General features: G+C 40.8%; 1 protein-coding gene across 1 annotated transcript in view; it reads left to right on the top strand.

Annotated features, from left to right (window-relative positions):
• The window catches only part of LOC124718820 (transmembrane protein 161B), a 91,340-nt gene that overhangs the window by 48,555 nt on the left and 24,874 nt on the right, over nucleotides 1-17,911 (top strand). The window contains exons 7-8 of the mRNA XM_047244438.1: nucleotides 7,270-7,386; nucleotides 13,434-13,574. Of these exons, the coding sequence (XP_047100394.1) occupies nucleotides 7,270-7,386; nucleotides 13,434-13,574 (258 nt within the window). The remainder of the gene's footprint in view (nucleotides 1-7,269; nucleotides 7,387-13,433; nucleotides 13,575-17,911) is intronic.

Here is a 17,911-nt window from a genome sequence, read left to right as displayed (position 1 = left end):
AGCTTGAATTTTGTGTGTATGTTTGTGTTTGTTTGTGTATCTATCAACCTGCCATATATATATATATATATATATATATATATATATATATATATATATATATATATATATATATATATACCCCCTAATGAAGTTTGTTGTGAATAATCCACTACAGTTTTAAAAGAACAAAGATTGTAGTTCCATCAATGATCGTTAACATCAACCAGGAGTTGATGACCGCAAAGACGGTGCATGTCCACACAACATCACTGGCAACATCAATAAGGATGAAGCTTGAGCTACACCTCCCATGGAGTTGCAAGGCGCTACCATCCTGCAGTGGTTATGAAATATGGCCACAAGGGACAAGTGAGGTAGTTCTGTCTATAATATATATGTCTGCTTGTGTCTGTATATGTGTGGATGGATATGTGCGTGTGTGCGAGTGTATACCTGTCCTTTTTTCCCCCTAAGGTAAGTCTTTCCGCTCCCGGGATTGGAATGACTCCTTACCCTCTCCTTTAAAACCCACTTCCTTTCGTCTTCCCCTCTCCTTCCCTCTTTCCTGATGAGGCAACAGTTTGTTGCGAAAGCTTGAATTTTGTGTGTATGTTTGTGTTTGTTTGTGTGTCTATCGACCTGCCAGCGCTTTTGTTCGGTAAGTCACCTCATCTTTGTTTTTTTTTTATATATATATATAAGCAGACATATTTAAATATGTCTGCTTGTGTCTGTATGTGTGGATGGATATGTGCGTGTGTGCGAGTGTATACCTGTCCTTTTTTCGCCCTAAGGTAAGTCTTTCCGCTCCCGGGATTGCAATGACTCCTTACCCTCTCCCTTAAAACCCACTTCCTTTCGTCTTCCCCTCTCCTTCCCTCTTTCCTGATGAGGCAACAGTCTGTTGCGAAAGCTTGAATTTTGTGTGTATATTTGTGTTTGTTTGTGTGTTTATCGACCTGCCAGCGCTTTTGTTCGGTAAGTCACCTCACCTTTTTTTATATATAATTTTTCCCACGTGGAATGTTTCCTTCCATTATATTGATATCATTAATTTGAATCCAACAATTACGTTTGTTATTGTCACTGTTCCATTTCGAAATCTTTTCTGTCGTCTTATTTTCCTCTTTCTGTTTTTGCCAGTAGTTTCACTTTGTATTCACCTTCTCCTTTTTACCGTAATCTGCTATACTATTTTATCCCGCCTATATATATACTCAATAATACGTAACCCACTTGCAAACCATAACCAAAAAAATTTTTTTGCCGCTCTCAGCACTACCGCCGCTATAATATCCACCGTTTCTAGTTCACAAACAGCTCCTTTCACCTTTTAAACAACCATTTCGGCCAGTTCTAATAACTTTCGCTTTATTTCCATTTCCGTTTTTCCCACATCACTGATCTTTTTTAGCCGCTTCCCACAGGTTTTAACGCCATTATTTCTTCGTCAGACAATTGTTAGCCTCATTTTCATAATCTGCCACCACAATACCACTCCTTTTAATATACTACACGCAGTTTTTTCGAAATTTTCCCGAATTTCTCCGTCCTTTAACGTGTTTTGGCGGCAACACAACCACCTAACCTTTATGCACATCGTTGTCTACCAACCCAAGTCCAACATAGCCCAGCTGTAACCAACACCTTTTCGCCTTTTTTCATTCCAGATCTCCAGTTTCTTTCCGGTTCACCTTTATCTCTCCCCATATATTTTTATTTTCATTTTCATTTCACCTCATGTTACACTTTCCACCTTCTAATACCATGTCACCCTCACAACACCCCCACAATGACCCCATTAAGTTTTATTTACATTCCCTCCGCAAACATGCCTTCGCCCTAGCCAGATTACGCTCGCATATTTTATTTTCTCAGGCTTGTCTGACATTTGGCATTACCCCCAAAGGCCTCACACTCAAAGTTCCCATCTCTGGCTGCAACCCTTCCAAAAAAAGGGTTGTGTCTGTATGTGTGGATGGATATGTGCGTGTGTGCGAGTGTATACCTGTCCTTTTTTCCCCCTAAGGTAAGTCTTTCCGCTCCCGGGATTGCAATGACTCCTTACCCTCTCCCTTAAAACCCACTTCCTTTCGTCTTCCCCTCTCCTTCCCTCTTTCCTGATGAGGCAACAGTCTGTTGCGAAAGCTTGAATTTTGTGTGTATGTTTGTGTTTGTTTGTGTGTCTATCGACCTGCCAGCGCTTTTGTTCGGTAAGTCACCTCATCTTTGTTTTTATATATAATTTTTCCCACGTGGAATGTTTCCTTAGCAGGGGTTCCAACACTCTTCTGGGGCGCACCTGAATATGTATAGATCCAAACAAACAGCCAGATATTTTAAACTGCTGCAATATAGATTCCGTACAGGAAATGGCAACGTGCCCGAGGCATCTGGTGGTCTCCCGTGTGTCGTCACCATGCAATGCTGACAGAGGACAGTGTTGACCTGCAGTGGCTCGTAATGCTGACTGCCTCTGCCAGCTGTGACTTCAGGTCTGGGCAGTCACGGCTAGCTACAGCCACTCGTGTCGTGACACAGTTTGCGCACCCTGCACTGTCCAGTAGGCAGCAGGCGGGTGGCGTAGTGGCAGTGACCCATGGCCTCGCATCAGTGGGCAGCAAGCTGCTTCCTGTGGCAGTTGCTTGCCCAGTGTGGTGGCTGCGGCCACTGGTCACACGGTTTCAGGATGGATTGCCCTAGTGCAGAGTCAAACTGTGCTCGACAAAAAGCTTTCCAGGTGTTGCCCGAATATCACAGCCTCTTAGTGTAGAGCAGTGATACTAAAAGAGGTGGCTTTAGTGTAAAATGGCTAGGTATTTAAATACTTCCAGAGCTGCACTTGCTTGAGCTGTGCTGGGCCTTGCGACACGTACGAGATGTGATGAAAAAGTAATGGCAATTTTTTTAAAGAATCTTTATTTATTCATTGTCAACAAATTTGTCCCTTTCAGATTAACCCCTCTCAGATATAGTAACTTGTGCCAGAACTTTTTCCGGTCTTGGAAGCCCTTGTGGAACTCACTTTTGGTGTTCAGCTCCTTTAGCGATCCTGTTTTTATCTCGTCGGCAGTGGCAAAATGATATCCTTTCATGGTTCTCCTGAGTCCCAGGAATAGAAAAAAAAGTCTGGTGAATACAGTGGCTGAGGTAATGTAACTGTTTTGTTTATTGCCAAAAAATTACAAATGAGCATTGAGATTTGAGCAGGAACATTGTCATGATACAATTTCCACTAGTGTTTTGCCACAATTCTGGCCATTTTCCTCAGACTGCTTCAAGCATACAGTCATAACTTCCAAGTAGTGTTCCTTATTGACTGTACCACCGTAAGTCAGGAACTCACAATCCACTATCCCATTGTAATCGAAGAAAACAGTGAGAAGAATCTTCACATATGATTGAACATGTAGAAATTTTTTGGTCTTAGCTCTGCATGCAGTTTCCGTTGGGACGATTCTGCCTTGCTTTTGACATCATACCTGTGTTTCATCACTAGGGCCCGGATTTTAATTACCTAAAAAACAGTGAAATATGCAAGCATTTATGACCTAAAACTTACATAAATATGACCTTAAAAAATAAAATATGACTTAATAGAAGTTTATTTAAAGCATTCTTCTTTGTTTATTTAATTTTTTATTCACCATAAAGTAATACAAAATTCACTTCTCAAAATATTGTAAGTATAGTTCTTTCTTTCTGTAGAGTTTGTAGCTAAATTACACCTATTTTTTGAATGTCTGAATGTTTTATTTTCTAAACACAAAGTACAGTGAGAAGATCATCTATCGAAACAGTAAAACAATGTTTTTATTTTTACATAGTATTTAAAGCATTTCACATTATTTAATCATATTTCAGTCTTCAGTATCTGCAAAGTTGCACTGGATCACAAGATGAATTTTCAGGTTTTCCATTGTCAAAGATCTACAGTTGTCGCTGAGGATAGTTTTGTACCTGGAAAAGCTTCTCTCCACTTGACAAGATGTCAAATGGTTCTGAGCACTATGGGACTTAACATCTGAAGTCGTCAGTCCCCTAGAACTTTGAACTACTTAAACCTAACTAACCTAAGGACATCACACACATCCATGCCCAAGGCAGGATTCGAACCTGCAACCGTAGCAGTCGTGCGGTTCCAGACTGAAGCGCCTAGAACCGGTCGGCCACACCGGCCGGCTACAATAAGTCACTGGAGTATATTTGAAGGCAGCCAGGTCACTGGAGTTCAGCTTTGTTTCAGTATCATCAAATGTTGCGGCATTCCCTGAAAGAATGTTACTAATTTTGCACAGTGTAGAATATCCAGGATTCCATTGGAGAACACTTTGCAATTTGGTTTTCACTTTGTCAGCCACATGACCACAAGCTCGACTCAACTCACTCTGCACATGTTGCACAATACTCAGGGCCTCACATAGGTGAGTGCCGACAGCTTCCAGTCGTTTGATGGCTTTTGATATCACTGAAAAATTGGCATTGATGTATGCCAAGTTTAGAGACAATGTATCTGTAAAAACGTTTTTCACAATTTTGATAGCACTTGACTCATCGCTATCAAGCTCAGAGAAGATTGTCTTTATTTGAGTGTAGTTGATGCAGTAATACTCAGCAGCATTAAGCCAAGAACCCCATCATGTAAGAACAGGTTTAGGTGGGATGGGTGTTGAAGGTGCTTGTTCCTTGAATTTCTGCACTTGGAGCCTTCACATAGATTTTCTTTCCACAGGAAATTAATTTGTGCATGTCAGGATAATCTGATCGCACCTCGTTGGCAACTCTGTGCAATGCATGTGCAAGGCAAGTGATGTACACCATACTGGGGTAGAGAATCTGAAGCTCTTTGGCTGCTTTAGCCGTATATGAAGCACCATCTGTTACAAACAGCAAAACGTTGTCTCTTTTTCACACCATCCAGCCACAGTAGCTTCAGAGAGTTTTCAAACAAAATAGCAATCGTCAAATTGTTTACTCTATCGAGAGCTTCACACGTTAGTAGGAACATATCTCCAGGACCATCAACTTTTAGAACACTAACAACAACATTTGCAATATATCACCCACTAATATCCATAGTTTCATCTATCGACAGCCGGATCTTTTACTCAGCAATAGTAATCCATATTTTGTTGAGCACATCATTGTAGCATACGGATAAATAGTTCTTTCTCAGTGTAGATTCATCTGGAACTGGATGTGTTGTGTACTTCTCCAAGAACCGTCTGAAGTGTAGATTCTTCAGCTTTTCCAATGGGATGTTGCAGGATACCATCATCTCACACAAATCCATGCAGAATGATTGCATGGTTGACGATTGACCTGTCTGTTTAAATAACAGCATTTGCCTGCTGTTATTTTCAGCACATCGTTTCACACAGCTGCTGTGTTTAGTGGTATTACAGTGTTGTTGCACATTAAAGTGCTTTTCTGCACTAACTTTAACTTCACACAGTTTACAAAATAATATTTTCCGATCAGTATTAAATAACTTCTCTCCAAATTCTCGAACATATCCTCGCAACTTCATGCTGTCGGAGCACTTTGTTTTAGGCATGTTGAACAAGGCAAAGGCTGTATTCAAACTGGTTACTGGGAACACCTGTGCGACTGTGATGATTATTACGGCAGAAGCTGCATTTGTTGGCTCTGAGAGCGTATTGCCGACTTTGCGCAACAGTGTTTTATGTTCGCAAAACGACTGTTGTGGTACACCGATTTTCTGCTACAGTCCTCAGAAATAAAGCTGTGTACTAATTTATCTGTTTATCTTTCATAATAGCACGTTAAATATTGTCTCATGAGCAACATATTCATTTTCTTATTCGTGTGTCCCGTAAGATACGAGAAAAACGGTATATGCATATTTGGAAAAAGTTGACGGAAGTATGACCTATTATATTAAAAGTTAGCCGCAGTATGACCTATTACTAAAATTTGTTGAAATATGACTTTATATGCACAATCAAAATACATTTTTCGACACTAAAATGCCTAGATTTGTGTATAAATTGTTCTAAAATTCACCCTATAGTTCAGAAAAAAAATATGACTTGTCATTAAAATCCGGGCCCTATTCATCACCTATTATAACAGTCTGCAGATTGCGAATAGGATTGTACAGTGGCTATATGATTTATTGGTAACGTATAAAAATTTGTGCCAAACCAGGATTTGAGCCCAGATTTCCACTCTATGTGAGCAGTCATCTTAAACTGCCTCGGTCATCCAAACATGACTGACCCAAACTTCTGTATGTCAGATAGTCGAGTCATTGTAAGAAGATTCCTGACAATTGCAGTAGGCTGGGCACAGCAGCTTTGTCATGTTACACAATTTTGTAACTGTCTCCACAGAAACACCCCAGTGTTGCCAGAGCTCTGTTGACAGTTACTGTTTTCACCTGCAGCCATCTGTGCTTCATAGTTGAAAGCTGGCCACAGCACTGCCAGCCGTGAGGGATCAACTTACGTCGACTAGATTGTAGGGCCTGCGTCCCATAGTGCTTGCATACAAATTGTACGATGTCTGTATTTTAATGTCTGTATAGTTTGATGCAATGTTCTTTTGGACAGTCAAATCTAAAGGCCATAAATTCAAGTAAATATGTAGGAATTACAAGTACAAAAAAGTTATCTGGAAAGAACATTTAGAAAATGTTGTGGGGAAGGCAAAGCAAAGACTTCGTTTTATTGGCTGAACACTTAGAAAATGTAACAGATGTACTAAAGAGACTGCCTACACTACGCTTGTCTGTCCTGCTTTGGATTACTGCTGTGCAGTTTGGGATGCTAGGGTTAACGGAGTACATCGAGAAAGTTGAGAGAAGGGCAGCACATTTTGTATTATCACAAAATAGGGGGGATAGTGTCTCTAGCATGATGCAGGATTTGGAGTGGACATAATTAAAACAGAGGTGTTTTTTGTTGCAGTTGAATCTTCTCAGAAAATTTAAGTCACCAACTTTCTCTTCAGAATGCGAAAATATTTTGTTGGCTCTGACCTACATGGGGAGAAACGATCATCATAAAATCAGAGCTCACACGGAAAGATACGGGCGTATTTTTTATTTTTTTATTTTTTGCATGCTGTTCAAGATTGGAATAATAGAGAATTATTGTGAAGGTGGTTTGATGAACCTTCTATCGGGCACTGGAGAGTGATTTGAAGAGTATCCATATAGATGTAAATATAGGTGCATTTACCGTGAGAATTTTGAAACCATGACAAGTAGTTGGCTGTAAGATTGTTTGTGTTAGCTGAAGTGTTTTTTGCTTCTTATTTCAGAGGGCCTGCTTCACAGCTGATACTGAAGCTGTCGCTGGCCGTGTGGTGCGGCCTGGTGGGAGCGCTCTTCACCTTCCCGGGGCTCCGCATGGCCCGTATGCACTGGGACTCTCTCAGGTATGCTGCAGTATGCCAGAAATTCCGTGTCTGGCATGACTCGAAGTTTGATGCCGGGATCTTTTTTACAAGGTTGAAAGGAGCTTTTTTATTCGAACGAAGAGACTGCAAATTTTAAGCTTATTTTTTAGGCATTCCAGAATGTTGTGAATGATGTTAGAATACTGTGTATTTGATCTCGTGCAATAAATGTTGAATTAGTGAGGTGTAATTGTATATTTGAGCAGTGGAGAAATGTAGAACACAAAAAAATACCGACTCTATGACGTATCCTAGAAGATAGGGGAAGAAAGGCAAACCTACATTTATAGCATGTGTATATTTAGAGAAGGCTTTTGAAATTATGAGTGGACTACACACTTCAAAATTTGGAGGGTAGCAGAGATAAAATGCAAGGAGCAAAAAGTTATTTATGGCTTATGTAGAAACTGAAATGCAACGTAAGTTGTTTTTGGTATACAACCAATGTTGCATATCCTGTGTGTAGTCTGTAACCCTCTTATGTTTGACATCAGTAGATTTATTTAACAAAATTTGTTTGGTTGCCTTTTTTTTATGTTTGCTGAGATGGCCCTGCTATTCAGTTCCAACAAACTGGGTGCCAGCAGTATTCGCAGCTCTTAATCTCATTGTATGTGTACAGGTGCTGAAAGAGAGCATTAATTGTCTTCTGAGCCACTTGACTGACATAAACAACTGAACTTTTAACCTTCTGTATTCACCCTTTCTTTTACAGCAAAAAAGTCTTTTGTAATACAAACTCATATAATAAGTGGGTTGACAGAGTGTCTGAAACATACTTAGCTTGTGCAAAGCAACACGAAAAGTTATGTTTATATAAGGCAGTTCAAGTCGTGTCTCCCAGTGTCTATTGTATCCGCAACCTTTTCGCTTTTTCACTTTGTCTTCTAAATACCTTCAAAGCATTACACCAAGGAACAAGTGGCACTACACAGCAGGTGAAAACACTCACTCATTGTCTCACATTGTAGAAGTTATAGCTTAAAGACATTCTCCCATCTGAACATATCATAATAGTATCTCCCAGAGTGGGATGTCCTAACACTTACTTACTACTAAACATCATGAACATCTTTTATCATGTCAGAATCTTGGAAATGATACATGCCATCATAAAAATGTCATGTTATACTTCACAGAATGTAGTTATACAAGTCAAAGGACATGGAAAGGGAAGCAGTGGTTGAGAATAATTGCGAGATATCGTAGTCTATCTCCATTGCTATGCAGTCTGTACATTGAACAAGCAGTAAAGGAAACAAAGGAGAAATTTGGTGAGGGATTTAAAGTTCATGTAAAAGAAGTAAAAAGATGACATAATTCTGTCTTGCTGTAATTGTGGTGCAAGCAATTTCTGCAGCATATTTAGGTACATGAAACCAGTTAGTTTTCTTCCGAAAGAAAAATGACCCCTTCAGCATTTGAAGAGGACACGGCCCAAAAACTTAAGTGAAATGCAAATGTGTTCCAAAATGTTGTGTGGATGTTCTGTAACCCAAATACCCACATTATGATGATTCAACTTTCCAGACACTTGAAGTGTTGGTTTCTGTGAAAAACCATCTTACTTCAGCAGCCACTGTGAGTCACTGTAAAAGTTGGAATGAAACTCATTGTCCTGATTAGTCATAATGTCCAACCGCAACAGATGCAGTTGTGCATGTAGACACGTACACAGAATGCACCAGACAGTTGACTGTGATATCTGCTGTCCACTGGTCACACACATCCTTGATTACCTCACATACCCATAGAATGTTCGTCACACACATTCCAGCTTCGATGCTGACTGTCCCAAATGGCCTGTTTACTTAGCACTGCATAATTGTTTCACCTGTCGGAGCTGAAACTTGGTGTTTGGTATGAAATTGTCACTCAACTTTCACAACTGACTCGCATTTAGCAAATTAGAAAAGACACACTGCACTCCACATAGGCCATGATCTCGTGCACCTGCTATGCCAAGGCACATACAGTATATCCCCACTTTTCAGTTTCCAGAACTGATGTTTTACCACAATTTACAACAGTTTTTATCTGTCCCATCAAATTTCCTATGCCCACAGTGTTCATTTTCACCAGATTTTGCAACATATTTACAATTTTCCCATAATTTACTCATGGAAAAAATGTTTGTGGAGAAAAGGTAACACTGGCATTATGTTGGCTGTCCAGTAGTGTTTACAGATATTACATGGTTAAATTTCTTGACACCAGGGCACTCTACTCAGTGGATCTGAACCATTAAATGTGTAAAAGTTGGAACAGTTTGTGCCGTATCTCCCGCTGCTGCGTAGCTCTACTTGGCGTGGCGGCTGATGGAAGTAAGGTTCATTAGAATTAAGATATCATCAAGAATTGCAACGATTTCCAAGCTGTCTCTACTGCCCCAATGCAGTTTCGTGATTGTTGCGATCATCGTGACGCCTTTGTCAAACCATATTTAGCGTGTTTCTGTGTATGGCCACTTGGAGTGCTAGTGTCACTGTCATTCACTTTGCGTTGCTCAAATGTGTTTAGTTTAACCACAGCGCCAGTCATCATCATCATCATCATGGACAGTTTCCAGCCCCTCGCTGGGTCTGTCGGGAACACAAGCCTCTCCATCGTGTTCTGTCTTTCCACCATTCCCCCTCTTCCACCTTCGTCCAGTTCTCTCCTCTTCTCATCACACATTCCTTCACTCCCTTCACCCATCTATCTCTTGGTCTTCCCCTGGGCCTCTTCCCCTCCAGTTGCAGATCAAACATCCTCTTTGGAATTCTTCCCTCATCCATTCTCTTCATGTGTCCATACCACTGCAGTCTTGATTTTTCTATCCTGTCGTGTACTGGTTCCTCCTTTAATCTTTCCCTCACATACACATTTCGCAATCTGTCTCGTCTTGTTGCACTCAACCTGCTCCTCTGGAACTTCATTTCACTAGCTTGTATTCTACTTTTGTCGCTTTTGTGCATTACCCATGTCTCGCTTCTGTATGCCAATATGGGGACAAAGTAGGTTCGGTATATAATCCCCTTGGATTTCTGTGGCACCTCCTTGCTCCAAATAAGCCCCCTAATGCATTTGAAGAACTGCCCTGCTTTTCTGCACCTTTCATTTATTTCCATTGCGTTTCCCCCCTTACTTTCAATCATGCTTCCCAGGTACTTGAAGTTCTCTACCACTTGTAGTTTTTCCCCTCCACAAGTTATATCCACATTTGGCCTATTCTTCTTCCTTGTTGTGACAATTATTTCACTTTTCTTTGCAGAGAAATGCATTCCATATTGTGCTGCCGTTGCCTCCCATACATCTAACTGCTCTTGCACCTCCCTCTCGCAATTTCCCCATAACATCAGGTCATCGGCAAAAAGCACTGCTTTCATTTTATGATCTCCAATTGCATCTGATACTTGCTGTAGGATATCATCCATAACAATAATAAACAATAAAGGCGAAAGTGCACTTCCCTGTCGCAGCCCATTTTCCAGCTTGAACCATGCAGTACGTTCCCTCCCCACTTTCACACAACTCTCACTTCCCTCATACATTTTTCTGACTTTTCGTGTTATCTCTTCATCTATCCCTTTTGCGTTCAGCACATCCCAGAGCTTGTCCCTATAGATGCTGTCATACGCCTTCTCAATATCTAAAAAGGCCATGATTAAGTCCTTCCCGTACTCATAGTGCCTTTCCTGCAGTTGCCTTACCGCAAATATGAGGTCCGTTGTTGATCTTCCCGGTCTGAAACCATACTGCTCCTCTTGCAGTCTACTTTCAATGCTGCTTCTTATTCTCTTCTCCAGGATCTTTTCATAGATTTTTTCACAGTGGCATAGCAGGGTGATTCCTCTGTAGTTCTCACATCTCCTTTTATCCCCTTTCTTGAAGATCGGGACTATAATTCCTTTCTTCCAATCCTCAGGAATTCTGTTCTCCTTCCACACCACCGTCAGCACTCTGTATAGCCACTGGGTTCCAACTTCTCCTGCTGCTCGTATCATATCCACAGTTACTTCGTCCCAACCTGGTGCCTTGCCCCCTTTCATCCTCTTTATGGCTTCTTCCACTTCATTCCAAGTTAGATCATCAATTTCCCCACTATTATAATCGTCTGCTGCCTTAGGCTCTCCATTGCTGTTAGTTACCCGCTTGGCGGCATTCAACAGATCTTCAGAGTACTCCTTCCAAATCTTTTTGAGCTCATGCATTTCCTCCACAACTCTTCCATTATTATCCATGATCCTCAGGCACTCGCTTCTGTCGTTCCTCTTATTTCTTACCATGGTGTAAAGTACTTTTTTGTTCCCTTCACTGTCCTCTTCTAACATTCTTGTCCATCTTTCCATCCACTTCTTCTTCTCTGCCCTTACTATGGTCTGTACCGCTTTCTTGCTTTCCCTATATTTTACCCTAGCTTCCTCTGTTTGGGTCTGGAACCATTCTCTGAAGGCTTTGTTCTTTCGAAGTACTGCCTCTTTACATATGTTGTTCCACCATGGAGTTTCATTACTTCTCCTCTTTGTGCTAGTTCTTCCGCACACAGTCTCAGCTGCCTCAACTAGAGCCCTCTTAAAATCTCCCCATTCTTCTTCCACTGTTCTCTGATCTTCCTTTGGCAGCTTCTTCCTGATCAGTGTCTGGTACTGGGTCCTCTGTTCATCCTCTTTCAGCATCCATGTCTTCAACCTTTTCTCCTGTATGTCTGTTGCCCTCCTATCTTTTTTCTCTCTCAGGGTGGCTACCAACAGCCGATGGTCACTGTCTAAGGCCTCAGATGGAATGACCTTAACATCTGTGAGGCTGCTCATCATCTGCCTATCCACTAGTACATAGTCTACTACTGAAGTAGTAGTACACAGTAGTAGTGCACAGCGCCAGTGACATATTTTATTCGTGCTGAGCAAAACGTGTTTCGGGAATTTATTTCTCGTTGTCAAGTGCGGTATTTATGTACGTATTTTTTGTGATGTTACACAAACAAACAATGTGAGTGATAGTTTGTGTGTATGTGTGGTTTTCTACATAACTGATGAGGTACAGTATCTGATAACTTCAAAAAGACAATGTGTTGAGTCCATGCCATATCGAGCTGCTGCAATATGCTGTTGAAAGGGAAGTTTGACACAATATTAGGAGGTATCCCATGTATTTTGTTACCTTAATATATTACAGTAACATGTAAAAATTTGAAGTAAATCAGTCGAGTACTTTCAGACTTTGCTGACAGTGGTTCCCCTTTATACATTACATATATATTTATATTAAAAATATATGGCCCATAATTGTCCAAATCTTCATTAGAGTATTGTGTAAAAATTTGAAGTAAATTGGTCAAGAACTTTGAGATTTGTGGTTGTAATGTCTTGCCTTTATATGTACATATTTATTTGTGTATGTAATATATATATTTTAAAGAATTGGTATATAAAACACAGTATGTATTTGAATGCAACATTGCCATAATGTCAAAGCAATCAGTAAAGAACTTTCGAGGTTTTAAGACTTCGAACACACAATCATTTACATTTTTATATAGATTGCCCTTAAAATTATTACATATCTATTTATATATTATATATGGCATTCAAGTAGGTATATAAAAAAGTGCATATTTGAATGCAACATTATTTTAAAATTTCATAGGTTGGTATATAAAAGCTCGTGTGTATTTGAATGCATCAGTGCGTCAAAATTAAAAAATAAAAAAGAAGCTGAAGAAGAAATTTCAGAGATTTACTGTTTTGAATAAACAAACATTAATGTTTCTGTTTATATAGATTGTATTAACTCATAAATTGTTTATGTTTTGAGAGTTGTTTGTTTGTAAGAAGACATAGGTCTATGCCTCACTTTGTTGGATTTCAGATAGAGGGAGTGAGTGAGTGTTTCATTTTAGTCTGCTCTGAGGAAGGGTGCTGGTGCTGTCTGAAAGCTCAGCCATCTTTACTGCCTCCTGTATTTATACTTTGTGTTGTAACTGATACTAAAACTGTGCAGTTTGAATTGGGTGACCTAATATAGGTTGATTTCTTTTGTTTCAGGTATTCGGCAGAGAATCGTGTTCTGCGCCTGCTGCTGAACACGAGCTTTGCACTGCCGCTGCTACTGGTGGTGCTGTGGATCCGGCCTGTGAGCCGAGACTACCTCACGGGTAGAGTCTTCACTGGCATGACGGGCCCCTTGTAAGTTGTATTAGGAGTACACATGAGGGGACTCCTTCCTTGCCTGTTGAGCACACAAATAAATGTAGTCAGACCTAAAAAATATGTTGAGGATTTTAACAATAAGTAAAAGATCATTTGCCTTACAAAGACTGAGAGGTCTATAGGTCTATGAAGGGTAAACTATTCTAAGAAGTATCTTTGCAATTAATCGTGGATGGTAAACTATTGCACCAATATAAATGCCGTGCAAAAGGAATGGAGTTGGATGTACTGTAGATCACACTTGGATGAAGCATAGAGTGGAATTTTAGCAGTGGGAGGTTAAACACTAAATTCTGACAGAACAACATTTATTTGATTTGGTAAATTTAATTCCACACATAAGTATGTGGATAACTAATATGATGGTTGCTGTTCCCAGCTATCTACTATGTTGCATGTTAATGAAACTAAAATATAACATTACTTTGGAGTTCCCTGCAAGTTTCACATCTGGAGGAGGGAATGATCTCTGGAAGAGGGAATGACCAAAGGATCGTTTAATTATAAACAATTACATTCACATGCACTTGAGAGGCTAACAGGAAGGAAAAGCACTAAAAACATTCACCACAACTTACGCACCCAGCAAGAAGGGTTGTTTCCTCGATTTTAACACATGGAATAAAAGAACAAAATTACTATTAAAATGAATAGCTTTAAAAGAATTGAAGGATAAATAAGAATCACAATTAATTCAGATCCTGTGTGGTGGAAGATGTTTTCATTAGAACATGACGAAGTGGTCACAAACAAAACTGTGTACAATGTAAGTATGGAATTTTGAATGAAGGAATGAATTTGCACAGAATTCACTATAAGGGAACAAGATCTACAAACTTAAGGCTCTTAGATCTAAATGTTGACACATGGTAACAAGAACAAGCAAATACCAAAGAAGAATATTATCAGGTGAGACAAACTACAGAAAATTCAGTTGTAAGTTCACAGAAATCGTATAAAATATAGACGTGCTCACGAAAGCAACAATAAACTAAATGAACTGTACTTGACATGGCTCCACATGTTTGAGTAAATGGTTGAACTGAACAATAACCTACACAGCCCCTGGATTCTAATGCAATTAACACTTGCAAACTAGAAAGTAAAATTTCTCACGCACGATAGTGAACTCTGAAAGGAATCGCTAACTTTGACTAGATTTGAAAACTTGGATAAAACAAAATGTTAACTTAATAATGAGGAGGAACTCTTTATTAGCAGCCTACCTTACCCACCTCACATGCCACGGAAGAGTGGTGAGCTCGTGCTCCAAAAAATGGGGTTTGTCCTCCAGCAGAAGTGATCAAAGAATCGGCCTTTTTATTGTGCCAACTTACACAAAAGGCAAACAGAAAGAAATATAATATGAAATATGGAAAATGTATAAATTGTGGCTGATATCAACAAACTCAAACTCAGCTGCTCAGTCTCTTTTAAATCAGAGCAAATTGCCTAACTGCTCTGAGAATTAAGGTGCTAGAGATATAGAAATGAAGTTCTTTTTAATGCAAACTCTTGAAGAGGCTCATATAGAGACCTTTCAAAATGGCCAGATGTAATGAATATGATAAACAATAGATGCAGGTGGGAAAGGGGTGGAGAGAGAGAGAGAGAGAGAGAGAGAGAGAGAGAGAGAGAGAGAGAGAGAGAGAGAGAGAGCATGTGGCAGAGGGTGAGGAGCAAGATTGGTGGGAGATGGGGAAGGAGTGGCATGCATTTTGAAGAAGGGACGTTGAACAGAACTGTACACCTATATCTCTAACGTCGATCAGTTGTAGAATTTTGGAACACATATTATGTTTGAGTATAATGACTTTTCTAGAGACTAGAAATCTATTCTGTAGGAATCAGCATGGGTTTTGAAAAAGACGGTCGTGTGAAACCCAGCTCGCGCTATTCGTCCACGAGACTCAGAGGGCCATAGACGCGGGTTCCCAGGTAGATGCCGTGTTTCTTGACTTCCGCAAGGCATTCGATACAGTTCCCCACAGTCATTTAATGAACAAAGTAAGAGCATATGGACTATCAGACGAATTGCGTGATTGGATTGAAGAGTTCCTAGATAACAGAACGCAGCATGTCATTCTCAATGGAGAGAAGTCTTCCGAAGTAAGAGTGATTTCAGGTGCGCCGCAGGGGAGTGTCGTAGGACCGTTGCTATTCACAATATACATAAATGACCTTGTGGATGACATCGGAAGTTCGCTGAGGCTTTTTGCAGATGATGCTGTGGTGTATCGAGACGTTGTAACAATGGAAAATTGTACTGAAATACAGGAGGATCTGCAGCGAATTGACACATGGTGCGGGGAATGGCAATTGAATCTCAATGTAGACAAGTGTAATGTGCTGCGAATACATAGAAAGATAGATCCTTTATCATTTAGCTACAATATAGCAGGTCAGCAACTGGAAGCAGTTAATTCCATAAGGAGTGATTTAAAATGGAATGATCATGTAAAGTTGATCGTCGGTAAAGCAGATGCCAGACTGAGATTCATTGGAAGAATCCTAAGGAAATGCAGTTCGAAAACAAAGGAAGTAGGTTACAGTATGCTTGTTCGCCCACTGCTCGAATACTGCTCAGCAGTGTGGGATCCGTACCAGATAGGGTCGATAGAAGAGATAGAGAAGATTCAACGGAGAGCAGCGCGCTTCGTTACAGGATCATTTAGTAATCGCGAAAGCATTACGGAGATGATGGATAAACTCCAGTGGAAGACTGTGCAGGAGAGACGCTCAATAGCTCGGTACGGGCTTTTGTTGAAGTTTCGAGAACATACCTTCATCGAGGAATCAAGCAGTATATTGCTCCCTCCTACGTATATCTTGCGAAGAGACCATGAGGATAAAATCAGAGAGATTAGAGCCCACACAGAAGCATACCGACAATCCTTTTCACGAACAATACGAGACTGGAATAGAAGGGAGAACCGATAGAGGTACTCAAGGTACCCTCCGCCACACACCGTCAGGTGGTTTGAGGAGTATGGATGTAGATGTAGATGTAGACAGAAGAGAGAAGAGAGAAGGGAGAAGATGAGGTGAGGCAGTGGGAAACAGATTAGTGGAAGTTTAGGCCAGAGGGATTGTAAGAGTGCACAATATGCTGCGGAGACAAGCCCCACCTGCGCAGTTGAGAGAAACTTGTGCAGGAAGGTAGTGTCCAGATGGCTTGCATAGTGAATCAACTGTTGCAGTCATTTTACGTTGTGGTGTGCAACGAAGGATATGTTGCAGGGAGAGTTCCCACCTGCACAACTCAGAAAAGCCAGTGTCTCTGGGAAGTAACCAGCTGTGGCACAGGCTGTGAAGCAGTTGTGTTGAAGTTGAGCACATAGTCAGGTGGCACTACTCAGAAACTGGGCGATCGAGCTGTCTCTCAACAAAAATTTGGTGGTGGCGATTCGTGCAGGCAAGCAGCTTGTCAGTGGTCGTGCGCACGTAGCGTGCGCCACAGTGGTTGCGGCTAAAGTGTTAGACGTTGCGGCTGCTTACACAGGTGGCACTGGCATTGTTGAAGTAGGAGGTGCCAGGGACAGAGTGGGAGAATGTACAGGATAGGTTTTGCATGTATCTCGTGACTGCAAAATGTATCCAAGGTGGCATGCACACTCGGTGGTAGTGCGCCAGCCTTCCACTCTGAGGGCCTGGGGGGAATCCGCCAGGGTCCCGACACATCCATTGTAGTTTCATTATAAGACATACTGGGAACAGACCTGTCAACAGCTGTTAGTACATGTTCAGAAAGTCTTTTGCAAATTGTGTCTGCCCTGAAAAGGACCTTTTTTTGTAGCTAGGACATCGTTTACATCTACATCACTACTCTGCAATTCACGTTTAAGTACTTGGCAGAGGGTTCCTCGAACCACAATCATACTATCTCCCTACCATTCCACTCCCGAACAGCGCACGGGAAAAACGAACACCTAAACCTTTCTGTTCGAGCTCTGATTTCTCTTATTTTATTTTGATGATCATTCCTACCTATGGAGGTTGGGCTCAACAAAATATTTTCGCATTCGGAAGAGAAAGTTGGTGACTGAAATTTCGTAAATAGATATTGCCACAACGAAAAACGTCTTTGCTTTAATGACTTCCATCCCAACTCGCGTATCATATCTGCCACACTCTCTCCCCTATTACGTGACAATACAAAACGAGCTGCCCTTTTTTGCACCCTTTCGATGTTCTCTGTCAATCCCACCTGGTAAGGATCTGTGTCCTGCCAATGAAACGCAACCTTTGGCACGCCTTCCCCACAATATTATCTATGTGGTCTTTCCAAATGAAGTTGTTCGTAATTTTTACGC

Source organism: Schistocerca piceifrons, chromosome 10 (genome assembly GCF_021461385.2).
Source record: "Schistocerca piceifrons isolate TAMUIC-IGC-003096 chromosome 10, iqSchPice1.1, whole genome shotgun sequence".
NCBI classification, from domain to species: Eukaryota; Metazoa; Arthropoda; class Insecta; order Orthoptera; family Acrididae; genus Schistocerca; species Schistocerca piceifrons.
Note: the sequence above shows the minus strand (reverse complement) of the source record. Positions and strands in the feature narration are given on the sequence as shown.